Genomic DNA, 20,666 nt, shown 5'->3' on the forward strand with positions numbered 1-20,666 from the left:
AACTCAAAAAAAAAAAAGGAAAAAAGGAACATCAACACAAGATGGACTCCTATTTATTTGGTAGACTTCATAGATAGATATGATTGGGGCTAATACCAATGCAATCAAAACCAAATTGCGAAGAGACAATCGATCTCATTCTCAGCCTAATAACTGCCCCCATACTCCACTCTTCATCTTTTTGTTTGTGGTATTAGAAGCCTTTTGGCTTTTCTATATCTACTACGAGCTTTTAATGCAATTGCATATACTTTGGTTGGGAAGGTCTTGTTACTTATGTGTGCATATACTTTCTTTTAAGATAAGCCACAACAAAGCTATTATAGCACTAAACAAGTTAGTTTGAACTTGTGATGCGCAAAAAGAATCCAAATTATTTTTCCACATATTCACTAAAGTAAAAGAAAAGGAACATCTAATTCATTCAAAACTAAAACAGGAAGAACATGTACTAATAAACAAAGATAAACCATACGAAAATGTTATTAGTGTAGAAATATCCAGTCTCTAGCGAAAGAATAAAAGAGCTAAGTTATGAGAAGTCAAACCTAATCCTTCTTAAACCAAAAAAAAAAAAAAAACCAAACCTAAATCCTTCAAAGAGAAACTAGGCAAGAGAAAAAGAGAAAGGGCCTCATCTGTAAATTTAAGGAATAAGACGAATTAGATATAGAATTCAGATAAAATCTTACCCAAAAAAATATTCAGATAAAATATTTTTACCATTGGATCAATTATGTCGGCTGTCCCGATACGTCTATCGGGCTACCGCAAAAAAGTCAAAGTCCAAGAAAGTAAGAAACTATGGCCGTTACCGCTTCACCGTATCGAACAATGACAATTTCCTCCAAAACATCTATATGTTGTTTACTGTAGTTTTCTATTTCTACCAGATTCGAGGAAAAGAAAACAAAATTTGAGAATTTCTTCTTCTTAATGCGTGGCAGTTAATTGTCCTGGTTCTCCCAAAAATTCTTATGAGCGCCTGGTTTATTTTCCCTTTTAAATTTTCCATTTCGACGCAACGAGAAGAACGAAGTTTATAGCTTACTATGTAATGACTGTAGACGGGGTTAGAGATTCAGTTATATTTCTATCTTCAATTTCTTCCATGGTTACGACAGAGTTCGAGTTTGCAAAGTTCCTGATGGGTTAATGCTATCTCCTTAGGGTTTCTATTTTTATACCTCTACTGGAAGTTGTCAACAGGGTTTCCAGAGATGGGGATCTCTTTCAAAGTAGCAAAGACTGGTACGCGGTTTCGACCAAAACCTCTTCCCGAGATTCTTCCTGATGACGGAGGTGATAATTCGAAGGAAAATTCCCGGGCTTTCGTCTGTAATGATTCGAATTCGATTACCAATCGAAGGACAGAGGTAATAAGAGCAGCTGTGCTGTTCTTAACTTACTGTCAAGTTTACTTTTTATGTGTTGCTTTTATAATATTTTTCCTGACGGTTTATCACGGGTTGGAGCTCCGGGAAGTAATCGTAATTCTTCTTTTAGCTGCTTCATGGTGTGGAGTATTAAAGCTTGAAATCATATTCTTCAATTTGTTGGGAAATTTGGCTCTCCTGTGATGCAAAATCCCAAGCAACCCACCTTTGCTTTTACTATATAATTTTTTGAAGTGGAACAGCCTATCTTGGGTTTAAAACTTATTCATTTTCCTCTCTGACACCATTTTCCTTCTAGGTTGAAACCACCATTGAAGCGACCGAGGAAGATGTCTGTGTATCTGGTTCATCCATGAGTTCCAGAGGAGGTCTAAGTTCACCAGGTTCCTCCTCAGCTGCCTCAGCTGCCCTTGCCACCCAAAAGTGATAGGATCAGCTTTAACGGACATATAGGAAGGTCTTGTATGGTATTAATCAAATATTCCCTTTTGTCGCAGGTGAAGAAGTATCCTTCACATTGAACCTCTATCGAGATGGATACTCTATTGCAAAACCCTCGGAAGTATGCTGGCATGATGTTTAATTTTATGTTGAGATAGAGAAACAAGTTATTTTAATCAATGAATTAAGCTTAATGATCTGAGTGTTTTCTGAATTTTTGAAGGGGACAATGATTCCAGCTTCACTGCAAGATACTACCAAGTTGTTGCATCCATATGACAGGACATCTGAGTCTCTCTTCTCTGTAAGTTATGGATTTTTTCCCTGAAATTTAGTTGATATGTATTGTTGATGCGACAAAGCATAGACCAACACTTAACGAGTAATCAAGCTTGGGACGATAGGAAAACTCTGATGAGTCAATAAGGGCTCATGGTTATCTACCACAGGCAGTTAATGTAGCCTTGAATGAGGGCTTCAAACAGGAGCCATGTTGCCAGGAAAATGGGAAAGCAGGACCAAACAAGGGACTTCCGAATAGGGTCTGGAAAAGCTGTTTTAGGATATCTAGGGTTCAGCTTGTGTGTGATCTTAAGGATAAAAACTGAAGTTGTATGAAATATTGGTGAAGTTTTAGCCTTGAACTGTTGTGCCGCTGCAGCTAGTTTGGTAATCATCTCAGCCAACTCCCTATTAGTTGGTTCAGCCATAGCTTTGATAACATACTGATGTAACCTTGAATGAGGGCTTCAAACAAGGGCCTATGCTGCTACGAAACTAGGAACAGAACCAAATTAGGGACTTAGGAGTAGGGCTTAAAAGGCTTATCTAGGGTTCCAATGGTGCAGTGGCTCTAAGATGAGGGCTGCGTGGGCTACTATAGGACTGATATGAATTTGGGCTCCAATGGCAAACTCCTAAAATTTAGGAGTCAATTAAGCAGTTGATCCAAGGTAGTAATCATATTGGCTGCAATTTGGATCAAATGATGGGGCTTATAGAGAGTGTGTTCCTCAAAGGGAGGGCTGAAACTAAGTGAATCTCCCTCCCCCCCCAAAAAAAAGAAAAAGAAAAGGGGAAACAAATAAAAAATAAAAAAATACTGCAGTTGCAGGTTTCTCGATGTTGAAGCTTTTTAATGATTTTTATGGGTTGTGATGGCATGTAACAACAACAATAAGCGTTGTCCCAACTAAATGGGTCTGACACAAATCATTGCCTTTCAATCAGTTCTATTGGAGGCCATACTAAATACAAGGCTTGAGCTATGCAAATAGAGAACATTCGTGGAGATCTTTTTTTGATTCCATGAGGTTGTAACCTTTCCAATGGAGTCCAACATATATTACTAGCACAAGTAATTTTTATGATATTTTAATTTTAATTTCTTACCAACTATTTTTTTAAATTTAAAATTTCAAAAAATAACTGAAAAATAATTTTGTCTCCATGAAAGTGTAGGTCGGACAAAGATGTGCAACATATATATAATCCATGTTCAAACGCCTAATGTAGAACATGTTTTTTTGGGGGAAAAAATGAAATTTAAGAACATTCTCCTTGCTTGAGGGATTTTGGCTTCAAATCACTGGATCCTTGTTGATTAGTTGTTTTAAACGAGCTAAATGAAGCGTTGATGCAGCCTAAGGGGAGATCTGAGCACTTTTCCACTGGGAATTCTAGTTGAAGGATGAAAAACAGCAAAGTGGGTAGTGTTAAGTCAAGAGAAGTGAGACAATCGAGTTATCTCCTCTTGACACAAGATTTAGCATTAAAGAGGTGGTTGAACCAAGATCTCGACTTGAGATCTCGGCCGAGATTTAGCATTCATTAGATCTCTTTTCAAGTCTTCTCTCGAGGTCTCACGAGATTGAGATCTTGCCGAGATCTCGTGAGACCTTGAACCGTGGAAGCAGGTGGAGATCTAGGCTGTGGTTCTAGAGAGGATTCTTGTAATGGTAAGGGAACACTAGTAGTGGTTTTTGTCAATGTTTGCGAACGCATGACATTTGTCAGGTACCTCTACTAGTAGCCTATGGCTCTCCCTCACTATCTATGTCAGGTTGATCTATTGATGGTTGTTAGGATGGTAACTGTTGTGTATGTCATGTAGGCTGCTCTGGTTGCTGTTCCATCTCATCTTCAATTATTAGGAAGACTCCAGATTGGTTACCGCATCTTCACTAAAAATATTCTCCCCCTAAAGAGGTGTGGAGGTATAATAGGATGAAGCTTCATAAGAGACAACATTCATGGAAACAAAGTATTTATGCGATGGAGGATTATAGCAGCAGTAGCCCTATTGAAGGAGAATAGCTCACAAAGATACCTCTAATGCTTTGTGAGTTTAGCTTGCTAGGACATTGATGATTGCGGACATAACAAACACAATGGTACACCCTTGGAGGTACAAAAAAGGGTTCTTTCCAAGAAGTACAGCTATAGTGCATTGGAAATCAAGAATGCGAGAAGGCATATGGTTGATCGGATAGGCAACAACGAGAATAACATCACTCTAATATTGGATGGAACATTATTTGCAAGCATCAGAGCACGAGCAACTTCTAACAAGTATTGCCATGCCATTCTGAGTATGGGTAGCAAAATAGATATTCTAAAGGGGTGTATAATGATTTTCCAAGCATTCTTGAAAAGTGTGTATCCATATAGTCTTTCTCTGCCATTATTAGTGTGAAGTGCTTTTGATGTGAACCAAGGTGACCTGCATTGGCCGAAACCCTGGCTTGGCCCCCAAGGTCCCAATAAGATGGTTGCATTTAGGGCTGGCTGAATCCTAAAAGGGGTAATTTGGTCAATTTCAGCCCTAATTATTTGCTGGAATTTAATTTTCAGAGTCTAATCTTATCTAAAAGTCTTAGTTGATTTGTTAGTTGAGTTTTCACTCAGCTCCTTGTTGTTTGAAGAAATCCTCCACTTCAATTGGTCTTTTTTCCCCCCACAAAAAGCAGACATGAGATAACAAACCCAGTGTTTCGCTAAGACTTCGAATAGTTGTCCCGAATTCAAGTTGATTATGTTTCGCTTCTTTTAGGAGAAAGACAATCTAACAATTCCCAATCATGATCCATTTTACCGTCTGATTGTCCCCAATTTTTAATTCTTGCTGACTGGGTCATACAGGAATCATCAAATCTATAGCAATAAGCCCCGTAGGAGTCTTTCTATAAAGTAGGACTCCTATACATAAGTTAGTCTTTTATTTCAAGAAGAGTTCCTTTAGTTTGTGTGGTTATTATTTAGTTTTAAACAGGGTATGCTAAGTTATAATGGAAACCCTAATTAAGTTGATCTCAAAGTCTTATTGAGGCAAGATAGTCTCCCAGTTAAGAGTAAAGTTTTTTCTTTTGATGTAAGGGTATAAATAAGCCAATCTGTGGTTGTAGATTTTTGTCTGAATTGAATAAAAGTTGAATATTGTTTGTGGGAAACAGGTTGCGGTTGTCTTTGGAGGGCCACAGCATATTCCGAGGGTCTGGATTCAGTTTGCAGCAACCATTCTTCAGCAAATCAGCAAGCAATCATCCATTACAGAGTATCCCCTACCTTGCTATTCAGTAAGAAACCCCTTCTACCCCCTGCGATCTTCCCTATAGCCCTTCCCTACCCCTGCGTCAGAACCCCCATCTCCCTTAACCCGTTTGGCACCCCCTCCCCCTTCTTTTCTCCCTTGGCCCCCTTTCTTTCCCTTTCTGAGTCTTGCAGCAGATCTAAAAACCAGAAAGAAAAGAAAGAAAAGGGAAGAAAGAAAAGAAAGAAGAGAAGAAAGAAAAAAAGATCAAGAAAGATTGCCCAAGAACTTACCAAGTAACTTCCCTTCTCTTTATCCATCCCTTTTTCATCATCCCTAAATCCTCCCACACCCAACTGTAGACTTCCTAGGAATCCTTAACACATCCTATTTTTCTTTGATACAACCATACTGATTTTGGAACATCTCTAGATCATCCCACAAGGATATGTTTAAACCCTAATCCTTCCCGTACCAGCCCTTATATTTTGATAAACCAAATCCAAAATCCTAAAATCTCCTTTATCTTTTTTCCATTTTAAGAATCCACCAATTTTTTAACCAAACCTTTCCTCATAAAACCCCTCCTCTCAGCTCTATGGTAATTTTGGGAATCTCAAACCAGTCCATATAGATTTTGTTAAAACCCTAACAACCTTGAGGATCCCAATTTTGTTGCCTAATTTTTCTCTCCAATTTCCATCTAGATCAGAACAACCCATACTTCCCTAAGAGTTTCCCACAACTTTCCTATCAATCTATATCACTCCTAAGAGATACCCATAGGCATCCCTTATTCTTTATAATTTATTGCTTGAAGATTATGGGCTGACCCTTAATTTTAGGGAATCCATTGTAGAAACCCTATCCCCAAAATTGGGTTTCCATCAACTTTTATCTTGATGTCGAATGGTGTTTGTATCATCTTGTTGAATACTTGGAAGCACTGGAAGACTTCATCTTGTGGGGTATTAGATATACCCAAGTGAATGAGTGTGATAGCGAATGAAGGTTACAAACTACCGGTGACTAGAAATAGAATTACTACCAGTAGGACTCCATGTATCAGAATGAATTAAATCAAAGGGAGGATCTCTTTTCTTATACGATGGGGAACAAGTACGAATTTGTTTAACAAAATTACATGTTTCACCCAAAAAAAAAATTCATCTTTATTCCAATGCTTAACTAAATCTGGAAAAGGAGAAAATAGGGTTAATAGGAGGATGACCAAGTCTTTGATGGAGAAGGTGAATATCTTAGGAGACTGAATGAACTCTGTGGTGTTAGTGAAGAAGTTGCTGCAGTGGAGGAGCCACATTGTCGAGCAAGTACAGAATTTAATAACATTTTCGATTTTTGGAAGTTTCATTGTCCAACTGTTGACCAAGGTCAAGGATGCAGATGGGTTTAGGGACAAGGATAGGGCCATGGGCAAGAATAAGAATATAACCAATCAGGGATTGGGATAAGGCCAGTAAGGGACAATGACAAGGACAGGGCAAGAATTTTAGGCCCTAAATTAGGATTAAGGCAGGAATGGGCTTAGCTAAGAGTATGAAGGGCTAGGATTGGGCTTTGTGAAGCCCGGCCTTGCCCATTCTTGCTGCAACCTTAGGACAGGCAGTGGTAGATGTAGTAGTGGATCTCGTGGTAGTGGGGGCAGCTTGTATTAACTGACGAAGAGCTTGGGGTTTCTTATTGGAGAGATTGGAGAGCGTGTCAGTAGAAGATGCAAAGTCAGCTTCAGTTTGGCTGGCCCGAGTCTTTCTCTTATTCTTTCCACGACTAGCCTTTCTTTTTGCTTCAAATTCTGCAGGTTTCTCATCCAGCTTCCAATATTTTGTTTTGTATGCCAGGGTTTACCCCATTGTTCACACTTGAGGATTTCCTTTGGTGTTTATGTACTATTTCCGGTCTAGGTTTGGAGGGATGACCTGTTTGGTGTAGAGGATGGAAGCATTGCAACATGGTGTCAATCTTTGGTGTGAACAAAGGCTTATATTCCTCCAAAGTGTGGAAGGGATCATGGCTGAGAATCTGTAGCCAAATAGGATGAGGTTCTAGATTAAGTCTAGCTAGGAAATCATTATCAAGGTGTTTGCAGTGGGTTGCAATGTTTTTTTTTGGATGAATAAATAAATGTATTAAAAAAAGAAAAGAACATGGCCTATAAGCAGAAGGCCGAAAAGAAGAACTAAGCCCCAAGGAGACAACAATGAGCCTGTTCCTTGGGGTATCATCAACTGGGGGATGGGGAATAGCTGCAATTTAGAGGAAACATAAAAATAGATGGCATTCCAAATCCTGTCTATGGAGCGGGATTTGGAGGTCCATCTTCTAAGATTGTGCTCCCACCATAGGTGATGAATGGAAGTACAAAACACTAGCTTACCAATCCGATCGCAAATGGACATGCCTGAAAAGTTTCTCAAAATCCAAGACCAATCCTGAGTAAACCCAAAAGATGCCTTGAACGGGGCCAAATGGATGTCAAGGCTTTTCCCCAGATGGATCTGGAGAAAGAGCAAGAAAAGAAAAAGGTGCTTAAGGTCTTCTAAACCATTCTAGCAGAGGGTGCAGTTGGGGTTTGTGGGGATGTGTTGACCAATAAGGAAGGATTGGGTGGGGAGAGCAAAGTGAAGGGCTCTCCAAAGGGTAAGGGAGTGTCGGGGATGAAGCCTTTGAACCAAACCAAAGGGGGCTTAGGGTTGAGGGGTCTAAGGAGGTTCCAAGCTGATGATGTGGAGAAGGTTTTGGTGGGGGATGGAAGCCAAATAGTAAGGTCACGGACATCAGAGGAGCAAGAGAAGGGGGTGGGGGAGATTCCCAATCTGTGTGAGAATTGGGAGGGGAACACGGGTCCAAGTGCCATTAGAGATGAAAGAGGATAAGGGGGTGGCTTTGGGGATATGGGTATCATAGACAGTGCGGGGATTGAAGAGGTAGAGAATGCCCATTGGATGCCACGGGTCAAGCCATAAGGAGGTGGAAGAGCCGGTGGAGATGGAGGTAGAAATAACAGGGATGGAGTGGGGCGCAATAAGAGGATTTTCCTCCAAACCAAGAAGGGTTGGAGGGCATAGGAGCAGTCCAAAAGAATTCCTAACGGAGAAGGTAAGAGTAGACCCACTTAACACAGATGGAATCATGCTTCGAGGAAATTTTCCAGATGAGTTTGAGAAGGCAAGCTAAGTTAACATCTAAGATCTAACGAATACCCAGGCCTCCTTCAGAAGTAGGACGGCAGATGGAAGACCAATTGACCGGGTGGATGAAGCAAGAGTTTTCCTGTCCATTCCAGAGGAAGACACAAAACAAGGATTCCATAACATGGATGGTCAATTTGGGAATGGAAAATATTCCGCCCCAATAGAGATAGGAAGATTGAAACACAGAACGAATGAGAACCACTCTGCCTGCAAAAGACAGAAGCTTGCCCTTCTAAAGCTGGAGCTTCTTATGAATATGATCTAGTATTCGGAGGCAGTGGTGGCGGGTAAGCTTTCCAGGAATGAGCGGAAGACCAAGATAGACCATAGGAAAGAAACCAGGCTTAAAGCCCGAGAGCTGGAGGAGGGAGCTGTGAAGTTGATTAGAGACTCCAAAGAGAAAGATGGTAGATTTGTCAAGGTTTACTCGAAGACTAGAGAGACTCAAATTGTGAGAAAGCTGAAAGGATGGAAGATATGGATAGGTGATCCGCTATAGAGAAGATCATGAGATCATCAGCAAAAGCAAGATGAGTGAGATTTAGGGACTTGCACTTGGGGATGAGGGAGATTAGGAGATGATTCGTTTTGGATTGGAGGATGGGGTAGGGGGAGAGAGGGCATCCTTGGTGAATGCCAATCCAGGAAGGGAAAAAACCCGCCGGGGAGCTGTTAGCGATGATGGAGAAGCGGGGAGACAAGACGTATCTCAATCCAGTGGATGAAGGGAGAGGGAAGCCCATAGAGGAGAGGACATCGCTAATGAAATCCCAAAGGATAGAGTCAAAGGCTTTATGGAGATCGACCTTCAGGAGCACAGCCGGGGAGTGAGCGGATCTATCAAAACCGCGGACAATTTTCGCACAAAGGAGAATGTTGTCAACAATGCTCCAGCTCGAAATAAAAGCCAATTGATTCGAACTCACAAGAGAAGGTAAAGCCATTTTGAGCCTATTCGCTAGGACCTTAGCGATGAATTTGTAGAGGAGGTTACAGAGGGAGATGGGACTGAAGTCAGAGAGAGCAAAGGCTCCATACTTCTTGGGGATGAGGTAGAGGAAAGTTTGGTTGATAGAAGAGAGCTGAGAAAGGTTGAAGAAGAAGCTACAGATGGCATGAACAAGATCATTCTCAATAAAGTCCCAAGAGGCAAGGAAGAAACCCATACTGAAACCATCAGGACCCGATGCCTTGTTAGGCTTTTGGGATCGGATGGCAAGAAGGATCTCATCCGAGGAGGGGATCACACAAAGAGAGGAGATGATGGAAGGGTCAATGAATTTATTAATGAGGTTGGAGGGGAGGGGGGGGTGCGGCCAGGAAGACAAGGAGGATAGAGGAGATTGGAGAAGAAGGAGACGATCTTCGCCTTGATGCGAGTAGGGTCAGAAATGCAGGTACCATTATTAGTAATAAGGGAGGGGATGGAATTGAAATTATTCCGAGCTTTGAGGGATCATTGGAAATAGGCGGAATTGGAGTCTCCGAGCTCAAGCCACTTAATTCTAGCTTTCTGACGGAGAAAACTCTCCTCAAAGGAGAGTAGGGAGGAAAGGGATTTTTTGGCTTCAGCAAGGAAGGGCTGCAATGTTATCAACATTATTTGGCTAAAATGTATTGCAATGGTGAATCTTTTGTCATAATGTGCATTATGCGCTAAGGGTGTTGTGGTGCTGAGAGAGTGTCATCTCCTCCTGTTTGATTTCAGGAAAGTTTGATGTAATTTTAGTTTTGTAAATCTAATTAGGAATGCTATCAGAGAATCATGTGCAAGCCATGATCTTGAGCTAATCCAGGGTTTTTGTTGTTGTGGTAATACCTGCTGTGTGTCCTAGAAGTACTTGATTAGTGATAGTAATATAGGCAGATCTCGACCACATTAATTACTTCGAACCATCTAGGTTTGTAAGTGGAGAACCAAGGGGTTGCTAGTCTTTCTTATCATGATTTTCAGCTGTTGTAGTTGATCCTGATGTAGTCATCTTCTTCACAATTTTAGGGTTCCAGACCTAGAAGTATATGGGTAACAACTAGGGCAGATTACTAGTTTAGGGTAATAAACTAGGGCAAAAAAGAGAAAAAAATTACACTGTTAATAAACCTTAATTGTTTACTTAACTTGTCCAGAATACTGCCATAAAAAGAGATTGCTTAAATAAAGAGAAAAATACAGTCACGGTCCTGAACTGTTGTTGGATACAGCCCTAAAAACAGATTGCAAAGGAGGCAAAACACTGTCACATGAGGACGTCACACGTCCACCCAACGTTCACTATTACCAAAGATAGAGGTGAACCTCGGAATCTTTCGGTTTGGTTCGGCAAGTCATATGAGGAGATCTACTAGTAGAGGGTCACCTTGGCCCTTAGGACCATGGTCCACACTTTTTTTTTTTGGGGGGGGGGTTTACATTAGTTCATGTTTTGGGTTTTATTTTATTTTATTTTAACGGGAGTATTGGAAATTTTCCTTTATTTCATTAAGGTCATTTTAGGATTGGAATTCTCTTTATTTACTAGCATCTAAAGCACCAAAGGGGATTCAAAATTTTGGAAAGAAAGATTGCAGATTCAGTCTTGGAATTTCTGGCTGAACTCTCCCCTCTCTTTCACTGGTAAGCTCTCTTCTCCCTTCTCTTGATCTCTTTGCATCTGAAAATTCCTGCATTCTTCTCTCTATCCAGTGCGGGCAAATCTCCTTGCCTGATTCTCCTCCTTTATTCTGCTTTCTTTCTTCTCTTCTTCTAATCTTCTCCCAGATCCTCACGGCAGAACTTTATTTTCTGCCGATAGTCCTCTACTTGGTTTCCTGGTAGACTGAAAATTTCCTCCACTACTTCATCTCTTCAGTTTGGATTCTACTTGCCTGTCGTCTCCTTCTCCTATCCTTATGGCAGTCCCTGTTTCTGCCGATATTAATTATTATTATATGTTTTTTCTCTGCTTCTTTCTTCTTCTATCCTGCTTACCTTGCGACAGTCCTGCTGTCCTTTATTTCCTCGTTTCTTCTACCAGTCGATAGCCCCATCTGTCTCTTCTTTGCTTCTCCTTTTCTTTCTTCTTCTATCCTTTCCCCATCCACATCCTTGCGGCAGTACTGTTTTCTGCTGCTTCTGCTTGCTGTTTCTCTTCACTTTCTCCCCTTCCCCTTTTCTGTTTGTTTGATTATTGTTTTGAGACTGCTGTACCATTATTACATAATTAATTCCTGCTTGTTGCTTGGATAGATGCTACTGTAGGTTTGGTATTGGTATTGAACATTGTCTATTTATGTTATTTCTTATTGAATGGAATATCATTGCATCTAAATTGTTGCTGTAATTTATTTTAGCCGTTTTGAATGCAATGCCCTATTCCCCCCTTGTCTAGCTATATGTAATGATTGAGTAAATCTGATTTTACACCCCCACCCCCGAACCCAAAAAAAATAAAAATTTAAAGGTAAATCTGATTTGTTCTTCCATAAGCCTTTGAATTTTATTTATGCATGTTATTATATTTTTCATTGCTGAATTTATATTCCATAGTGTTTCTTCTATTGTGGGTCTAAGTATGTGTTGTGCAAACCCCTCCCCTAACCCCATCTGGTATCCTAGTTAGCCTGGATCCTGTTTCCTTGTAGAACACTCTACTTCATAGGAATGTCCTACATCACACTGCTACAGTACAACAACAACAACAATAAGCCTTGTCCCAACTAAATGGGGTCGGCTACATGGATTCTTGCCCTCCAATCAGTTCTGTTCGAGGCCATGCTAGATACAAGGCCTAAGCTATACATATCCTTTCTCACCACTTCTCCTAAGGTTATCTTAGGTCTACCCCTAGCTCTTCTAGTTCCTTCAATATGGATTATATCACTTCTCCGAACAGGAGCATTTATAGGTCTCCGTTGAACGTGGCCGTGCCACCTCAAACGACTTTCTCTAAGCTTATCACTTATGGGAGCAACTCCCAGACCAACTCTAATATTATCATTTCTTATCTTATCCATCCTAGTTTTGCCACTCATCCATCTTAGCATCCTCATTTCTGCTACACTGAGTTTATCTATATGATTCTTTTTAACAGCGCAACACTCTGCACCGTACATCATAGCTGGTCGAACAACGGTCCTATAAAATTTTCCTTTAAGCTTTAATGGAATGCGCCGATCACATAAGACCCCGAACGCACCTCTCCACTTCATCCACCCTATTTTAATTCTTTGGGAAACCTCATCCTCTAAATCACCTCTTTTACTTATGATTGAACCTAAGTACCTAAAACAATCACTCTGAGGAATCTCTTTATCGTCAAGTATCACCACCTCATCATCTGCCCGATCATGACTAAAGTTACAAACTAGATATTCTGTCTTCGATCTACTAAGTTTAAAGCCTTTTGATTCCAAAGCTACTCTCCATGATTCTAATTTGATATTAATCCCCACTTGGGTTTCATCAATCAACACAATATCATCCGCAAAAAGCATACACCGGGGGACCTCATCTTGAATGTCTTTGGTTAATTCATCCAGTAACAGTGCAAATAGATATGGGCTTAAAGTTGATCCTTGATGTAACCCAACTGTTATCGGGAATTCATTACTTTGTCCCCCCACTGTTCTAACACTAGTCACCGAACCATCATACATATCCTTAACTATATTTACATATTTACTTGCAACACTTCTTTTTTCTAGTACTTGCCAAATTAACGCTCTAGGGACTCTATCATAAGTTTTTTTTAGGTCAATAAATACCATATGAAGGTCTTTCCTACATTCTCTATACCTTTCCATAATTCTCCTAATTAAGTAAATAGCCTCCGTTGTAGATCTTCCCAGCATAAACCCAAATTGGTTCTCCATAACTGTAGTTAAGTGTCTCAAACGGGTTTCAATTATTCTCTCCCATAATTTCATCGTATGGCTCATCAATTTAATGCCTCTATAGTTGTTACAATTTTGAATATCTCCTTTATATTTGTAAATTGGAACCACAACACTTCTCCTCCAATCATCTGGCATTTTCCCTGTGCTCATAATCTTATTAAACAACTTAGTCAACCAAACTAGTCCATGGGTTCCTAAGCTCTTCCATACCTCAATTGGGATTTCATCAGGACCTTGTGTCTTGCCGAGTTTCATCCTCCTTAAAGCTTCTTTTACTTCGAACATCGAAATTCTACGTATATAAGTTCGGACATTGGTGCCTTGGTGAAAAGTGTAATCGTTCGAAACAAAAGTGCTTGAAGAATGCTCATTTAGTAAACTAGAGAAAAGATGAGATTTTTCAAATCAAAAAATTTCCGTGTATGGCAAGAAAGCTCCAGGGCTGGAACTGGTTTAGGTGTATTTAATTTTAGACCATGGAAACAGAAGTAATAGAGCATTGATATTGATCCATTGATTTCCCTTTGGTAATTCCGAAGATTAGGTAAGACAAGGCTGCGGCTGGGTTTAAATCTCCAAAAAAACTATAATGATTTACTTGGTAATCGAATGGCAGAAGTGGCTTTCAGTCTTCAAGTGAGTTGAAGAAGACCAGGCAGCAACAAGGAGCCAATTCAGAGGACTGCCTGCGATTGGGTTTTGAGAAGATAGCGTGTGATCTAGGGTTTGAGGAGAATCTGACTACTAGCAATTCAGCACCATACCTTTAGCAATAGAGATCTAAATTGGAGCCTTTCCTCTGATGCCATGTTATAGAATAGAGGGATAACTGCTCTGAGCATGTCAATTTATTCATTGCTCCGATGGGAAATTTATAGGTTTACAAGATACAAGTAAGAACTAACTCAGAGAAGGCTGAGGAGTGCAAGACTCAATAAGATTCCAATTTAGGATATTTTAGAAACTAAAAAAGACTTGAAAATGATTAAAAGGAAGTCCTAATCCAATTAGGAGTTCCCCAGATCGAGAGGAGTCCCATCTCTCACAACAAAAACACCTAGGTTCTCTAGGGACCCAAGGCCAAGGTCCTCAAGGAGTTTGGATGCCATGGCATCATCTTGATATTTCAATGTACTAATGCATCTAGGTTCCCCACGGACTCAAGGTCGAGGAGTTTGGATGCCATGGCATCATCTTGATATTTCAATGCACTAATGTTAATGTTGAAAGATTGTTAAATACCATCTTACTTTCTGGACTAAAGGCTTCAACATGTGTGCCTTCACTGTCTTTCCATTTCTATGTTTTGATTATCATACTGTGGTTTACTTTGATGTGTCTATGACTTGTAGGCAATTGAGTCGGGCCAGTTGCCTGGGGATATTCTGGATGACATACCAAGCAAATATTTTGATGGGACACTTGTTTGTGAGGTGAGACAGGAATATGAGTTTTAGCTTCTTATCTATTTTTTTATTTTTTTGTTTGATGTGTATACAGTTATATCGTGTACATAAAAGAATGGAAACTTGGGGTGTGTAGTCGACTTGAAGGCGTTCTAAACAGTTGTCCATTCTGGTGGATCATAGCAGATGATCTTCAGGCAATCAATAACCTGACTAATTAATGAAACCATTATACATGAACTTTCATTGTTTTTTGTTTTTTTTTGACTGTCCAAAAGGTTTCTGCAGTCCAAATTATTGCAACTTCGGTAGTTATCATTTCATGATATTCTAATTTGGTGTTTTGGCAGGTACGGGACCATCGGAGCTGCGTATCTGAGCCTGGAAGTAATGTTTCTTCTGTTGATAGATCACCTGTTGTTAATAAAGTACGCCTGAGGATGTCTTTGGAGAATGTCGTGAAGGATATTCCGCTGATCTCAGATGATTCTTGGACATATAGCGATCTGATGGTCCTTATTTCTACTTCTATTATCACTCATCCTGGAATTATTTCATTCCTCAGGAACAAAGTCATGTATGAATGTTTTCATTTTGTAGGAGGTAGAGTCTCGGATATTGAAAGCTTTGCAACCGCAACTTTGTTTACATCCTACTCCGATGTTAGATAGACTTTGTACCAACCCAGTTCCAACTACCGTATGGACTCTAATTCTTGCCTATATGAGCTTAGTAGGATTGAAATTTGTCTCTACTATTGCGAACTTTTTCATTGATCAGTGACTATTGTCTAACTTCATCTGTAGCTCAATTTGGGTCTATCTGGTGCACGGAAGAGGAGATTGAGGCAGATGCCTGATGTGACTGTTTTATCAAATAATCAAACTCATGGGAAGAAAGTCTGCATTGATAGAGTACCTGAAAGCTCAAATTTTAGGTCTGGAGACTCTGAACTGGCAACAGTTGAAGGAAACTCACAGCAAATTAATGGCCAAGCTACTGGCCAAAATATGGTTGCAAACAATGTATTAGGCTTCAGACATAAAAGCTTTGGAACTGAGGCTTCTGCTTTACCTAAATATCAAGGGGGGATTGGGTACCCTAGAACCATGCAAGATTGTGGGGCAGGGACAATTATGACTTCATCAGGTGCATCATCTACTGGACAGGACTTGATTTCATACTCTGATTCTATGAACTCAAGTATTTCATCTTATCATGGAAAGCGGCAAAATGAGAATACCCAACAGATGCCCTTATCCAATGTCAATAAGAGAGCTAGGCAAACACCAGCTGTTCCTGAAGGCATTCAGCAGCAGCAATTGGGTCAACAGTTTGATGGTGTCCACGGAACAGATACACACTGGAAGAGCACGTTATTGCACCAACAGTCAGAGGCACGAGGTATACCGTATGCCAGTAGTGGGCCTCAAAAGTATCCTGCTCCAGTGCTTGATGGAATTCCAAATAACGAAGCCATGGTATCACCATTCTATTTGGAGCAACCTGGAATGAGATTGGGTGTCAAAGAAGAGCGGATTGAGACGGATAAATTGCCAAAGCCAGAGCTTGATAGGAATAAAAATGATCCCTACATGGTGGAAACAGAGGCTAGCCAACTGGAGTCACAGCCGTTGCGACTTCAACAAAGGCTTCCACAACATCCCTTTATTAGGTCCCCCTTCCCTCAGGGTCAGTGGCATAATCAGCCTATTGAGAAAGATCCTAGAAAGGAAGATCAACTTCAGAAAAGGAAAACAGCACAAAGTCCTAGGGCTTCCGGAGGACCTCTTTCTCAATCTCCGGCATCCTCTAGGTCTGGGGAATTTTCAAGCGGTTCCTTAGGACCCCAATTTGGTGTAGTTGCCACAGCTGCTACTCTTGGTTCTCTAACGAAGGAGAAAATGACCACCATTTCAGGTGTCACAGTGGGGGGAGCTCCCTCTGCTACTTCAAGCCCAAATGATCCCATGCAACAGCAACATCAAGCACCTGTGAAGCGAAGGTCAAATTCACTTCCCAAAACACCAGCCATGAGCGGGGTTGCTTCTCCTGCTAGTGTGAGTAATGTTAACGTTCAATTGAATGAGAAAAGCCCTTCAGTTGGAACCCCTCTACTTCAAATTATTGAGAGGTTCTCAAAGATCGAAGCTTTGACCTTGAGGTATCATGCACCTACATTAGTCTTCTTCGTACACTTTATATTGGTACAGTTATCCTTTCTAATGGAAATGGAATTTTTATTATTATTACTATTTTATTTTTTTTGTTGGGGGTTGGGGAAGGTTTGGAGGCTGGGGTTTGTGGGGTTGAGGGTGGAAAATGCCAATTCATCCCTTTGGTGGTGGTACTTCTATCTTTTCTTTGGGTCTTGGCAAAAACACTATGTGCAAAGTCAAATGATCAGAGTGGTCTTCCAACTTCTACTTTGTTTTTTTGGTATATGCGACTGGGTTTTTTTTTTTTTTGTGGGGGGGGGGGGGGTTGTCCTCGGAGATGTCTTGGCACGTACCAACCACCTTGCAGTTATCATGATTCATGCGTTCCATATGGACCACCTAGGTGTTCTTTGTTCCATTCTTTCAAACTTGCCTCATTTTTTTTTCCTTTGAAAAGCTAGAACCTTTTGCGACACCACTTATTTCATCTTAAGCATTGGCTTGTTGTTCCAGGTTTCAACTCAGCTGCAAAAAGAATAAGGTAGATGACTACCCGGCAGTAAAGAAACCAATGGTGCATTCAGTTCAGGAGCTTTCATTAGCTCTCTCAAATGTAAATAATGAGGATCCCAAGGATGCAGCATGGGAGAGATCATTATCGAAGTCATTTGTAGGTGGGAACATGAATTTGTGCAAAACACGTTTCCTGACTTTCTTGCAGGCAGAGCGTAAATTCCAAGGTTTGTGTTTTGAAGTGCCAGCTTCATTTTCCATCTACTTCACCTTTAGTGCCTGATGGTTTTGCTTTTTTCCATACAGGAAATGTTGTTCCCAAGGCACGTATGCGATTAATCATGTCCGAGAAGTCTAATGGTGGTACAGTAGCAATGTGTTACGGAGATATAGATGATGTTGATCATCTGGCTGCTGAGGATTATCTGCCTACCTTGCCAAATACTGTGAGTTCCTATCACTCAGGTTGGAAATATTATGTCAGTTTGCTCAGTACTGTATTACTTGCATGCTTTCCCATATTTGTGGTTTGTTGTGTGGTTTTTCATCTTATTGAAAACTTCAACATGTGAACTAAAATCCAACCAACTAATGACACATAATCTGTGGATGGTGACATTTTGAGCTGCTAAGGATTCACCAGCAGTCAGGAAAGAATGAGCACATTGGCTGGTACATCTTATGTCAACTATAGTGTTGCATATGAGTGATCAGCTAATGGGAGGAGCTCATTACATTATTACATGGCCTGGGGAGCATGGCAAAGGGGATCTCATTTTCCCCATATTACAGAAGGATCTTTTCTCTGTATTTAGTCCCTCTGTTTTTTCCACTACTTTATTGATCCTGTGGTTTCAACACTTGACTGATATTATCTCTCATGGATTCGTTATCAGCATTATGCAGATTTGCTTGCTTCACAATTTTTTTCACTGGTAAGCTTTCTCAATGCAAGTTTGGAATTCAGATAATTTTCCGAGTAATTGCAATTGTCTTATTATAGCTAACTTTAATGCTCTCTTACATAGATGATTCATGATGGTTATCAAGTTGCTGAGGATCAAGTCAGACCAAAACCAACTCATATAATTTCTCCCAATGGTCAATCTACTGCTAGTGGAAATCCCGAAGGTGCTGCTGCTGAGATGCAGCAATATGCAGAACAAGTTTCTGGTCAGCCATCCAATGCAGTTGGCACACCATCTAATAATGCGACTGGCACTTTGAATTCTTCTCAGAATGTAGTAACCAGTACACGGATGCTTCCACCTGGAAACACTCATGCCTTACCGTTCTCTCAGGGATTTTTGCCAGGGGTTGCAGTGCCTGCTAGACCACAGCAGTTGGATCCACAACAACCGCTTCAACAGCAGCAAAATCAGCACCCCCTCATGCAACAACAGCATGCCCAATTCCAGAGACCAGGATTGATGCTTTCAACAAATTCACACTCGCACCTCAATGCAATTGGGCAAAATTCAAACATGCAGATGCCAAGCCAAATGGTTAACAAGTCTTCCCCTTTCTCACTTCAGGTGTTACAGCAGCAGTCACAGCAGCAGCAGCTCCAACAACAGCAGCAGTCACAGCAGCAGCTACAGCAACAGCAACAGCAGCCGCAGCAACAGATGCAGAGAAAAATAATGGGACTGGGGTCAGCTATAGGAATGGGGAACATGGGGAATAACATGAGCAACCTTGGAGGCCTAGCCAATGTCATGAGCATGGGTGGTGTTAGGGGAATGGGTGGTTCTGCTATTTCATCTCCAATGGGTGCCATGTCTGGCATGGGCAACATGGGGCAAAATCCAATTTCCAATATCAGCAATGCTATACAACAGCAAGTCCGTTCTGGTAAGCTATCTCAGGCACAAGCTGTTGCCATGGCAGCAAACCTTAGGAGAGCAGGCATGTTGGCAGGAAGCCCTCAGTCAGGCATTACTGGGATTTCTGGAACCGGGCAAATGCATCCTGGATCTACTGGGTTTTCAGTGATGGGCCAGACACTGAATAGAGCAAGTATGACCTCTTTGCAGCGTAATCCAATGGCATCAATGGGGCCACCAAAGATGATTCCCGGGATGAATTTTTACCAGCAGCAACAGCAGCAGCAGCAACAACAATTGCAGTTGCAACAGCAGCAACTTCAACACCAATTACAACAACAAATTAGTTCCCCACTTCAAGCAGTTGTTTCACCACCACAGGTAGGTTCTCCAGTAGCAATGGCAATTCAACAGATGAATCAATCGCCACAACCACAGATAAGCTCACAACAAATGAACCAGCAAACTCCAATGAGCCCGCACTCAGTGGCACTGCAGCCAATGAGTGCTGGCAATGCAGGGGCTGCTCCGGCAAGCCCACAGTTGAGTTCTCAGACTCTTGGTTCAGTTGGTAGCATTACAAGCTCCCCTATGGAACTGCAAGGTGTGAATAAGAGCAATTCTGTCGGTAACGTATAGAAGGTTCAAATGATTAGGGTGAAGTCTTGTGGGCTGGACCGTATTACTCTTGGTGGTCTCTGCATCAGGTACTTCCAATGGTCGAGCAGAAATAAGAGGCAGCAATTCAGTAACCCTCTGCCGTAGTGTTGATAGAGTTTCATCAATGTTCTTCACTGTTCTGATCCAATGTAAAGATCCCGGAGCATTAATGCTTACTGAATTGGTCAATAAACCACACAATGTGTGGGAGCTTAACCCACATAATACTTGATTAGTAGACCAATTTATCCAACGTTCTTCACTCCTGTACCTAGACATTACCGCTCTGCCCCCTTTTTGGGTGTGCTGTCCTCGTGTTTGGCTTCAGTGCTGCACGACCATCTTCGCTGTCTTCTTCTGGTCTTTTGTTTTCTTGCTTCCGGTAATCGTCTTTTTGTAATCTTGAAACCTGTATATTTACATCTACATTTTTCATTGAATTGGTTCATAATTTTATGGGCAAGAGAATGCTGCCTGGGCCATACGTGTGTATTGGCTAACGGGAGCAAATGTTTAAAATTGAAAAAAGAAAAAGGGTGGAGGAGCCCTAATGCTGGATCGGCTTGCCATTCTACATTAGATTGACTAAAATAGAGATTCACCAAATCCAAGAGACAAGTTCCATATTAAAAGATTTTCAAATAAAAG

The 20,666-nt window shown here is 41.0% G+C and overlaps 1 protein-coding gene across 1 annotated transcript; it reads left to right on the forward strand.

Annotated features, from left to right (window-relative positions):
- Nucleotides 1–801: 801 nt before the first annotated feature.
- On the forward strand, nucleotides 802–20,645 carry LOC149011989 (nuclear receptor coactivator). The gene is made up of 12 exons (XM_089163461.1): nucleotides 802–1,376; nucleotides 1,696–1,780; nucleotides 1,895–1,959; nucleotides 2,062–2,142; nucleotides 14,807–14,887; nucleotides 15,211–15,372; nucleotides 15,461–15,559; nucleotides 15,667–17,024; nucleotides 17,533–17,759; nucleotides 17,839–17,978; nucleotides 18,429–18,467; nucleotides 18,561–20,645. The coding sequence occupies exons 1-12, from the start codon at nucleotides 1,221–1,223 to the stop codon at nucleotides 19,995–19,997; spliced, it is 3,930 nt and encodes a 1,309-aa protein (XP_089019587.1). The 5' UTR covers nucleotides 802–1,220; the 3' UTR covers nucleotides 19,998–20,645.
- Nucleotides 20,646–20,666: the final 21 nt, after the last annotated feature.

The sequence above is a fragment of the Hakea prostrata genome, chromosome 7, assembly GCF_041222555.1.
Source record: "Hakea prostrata isolate BN-2017 chromosome 7, UWA_Hpros_2, whole genome shotgun sequence".
Taxonomy (NCBI): Eukaryota; Viridiplantae; Streptophyta; class Magnoliopsida; order Proteales; family Proteaceae; genus Hakea; species Hakea prostrata.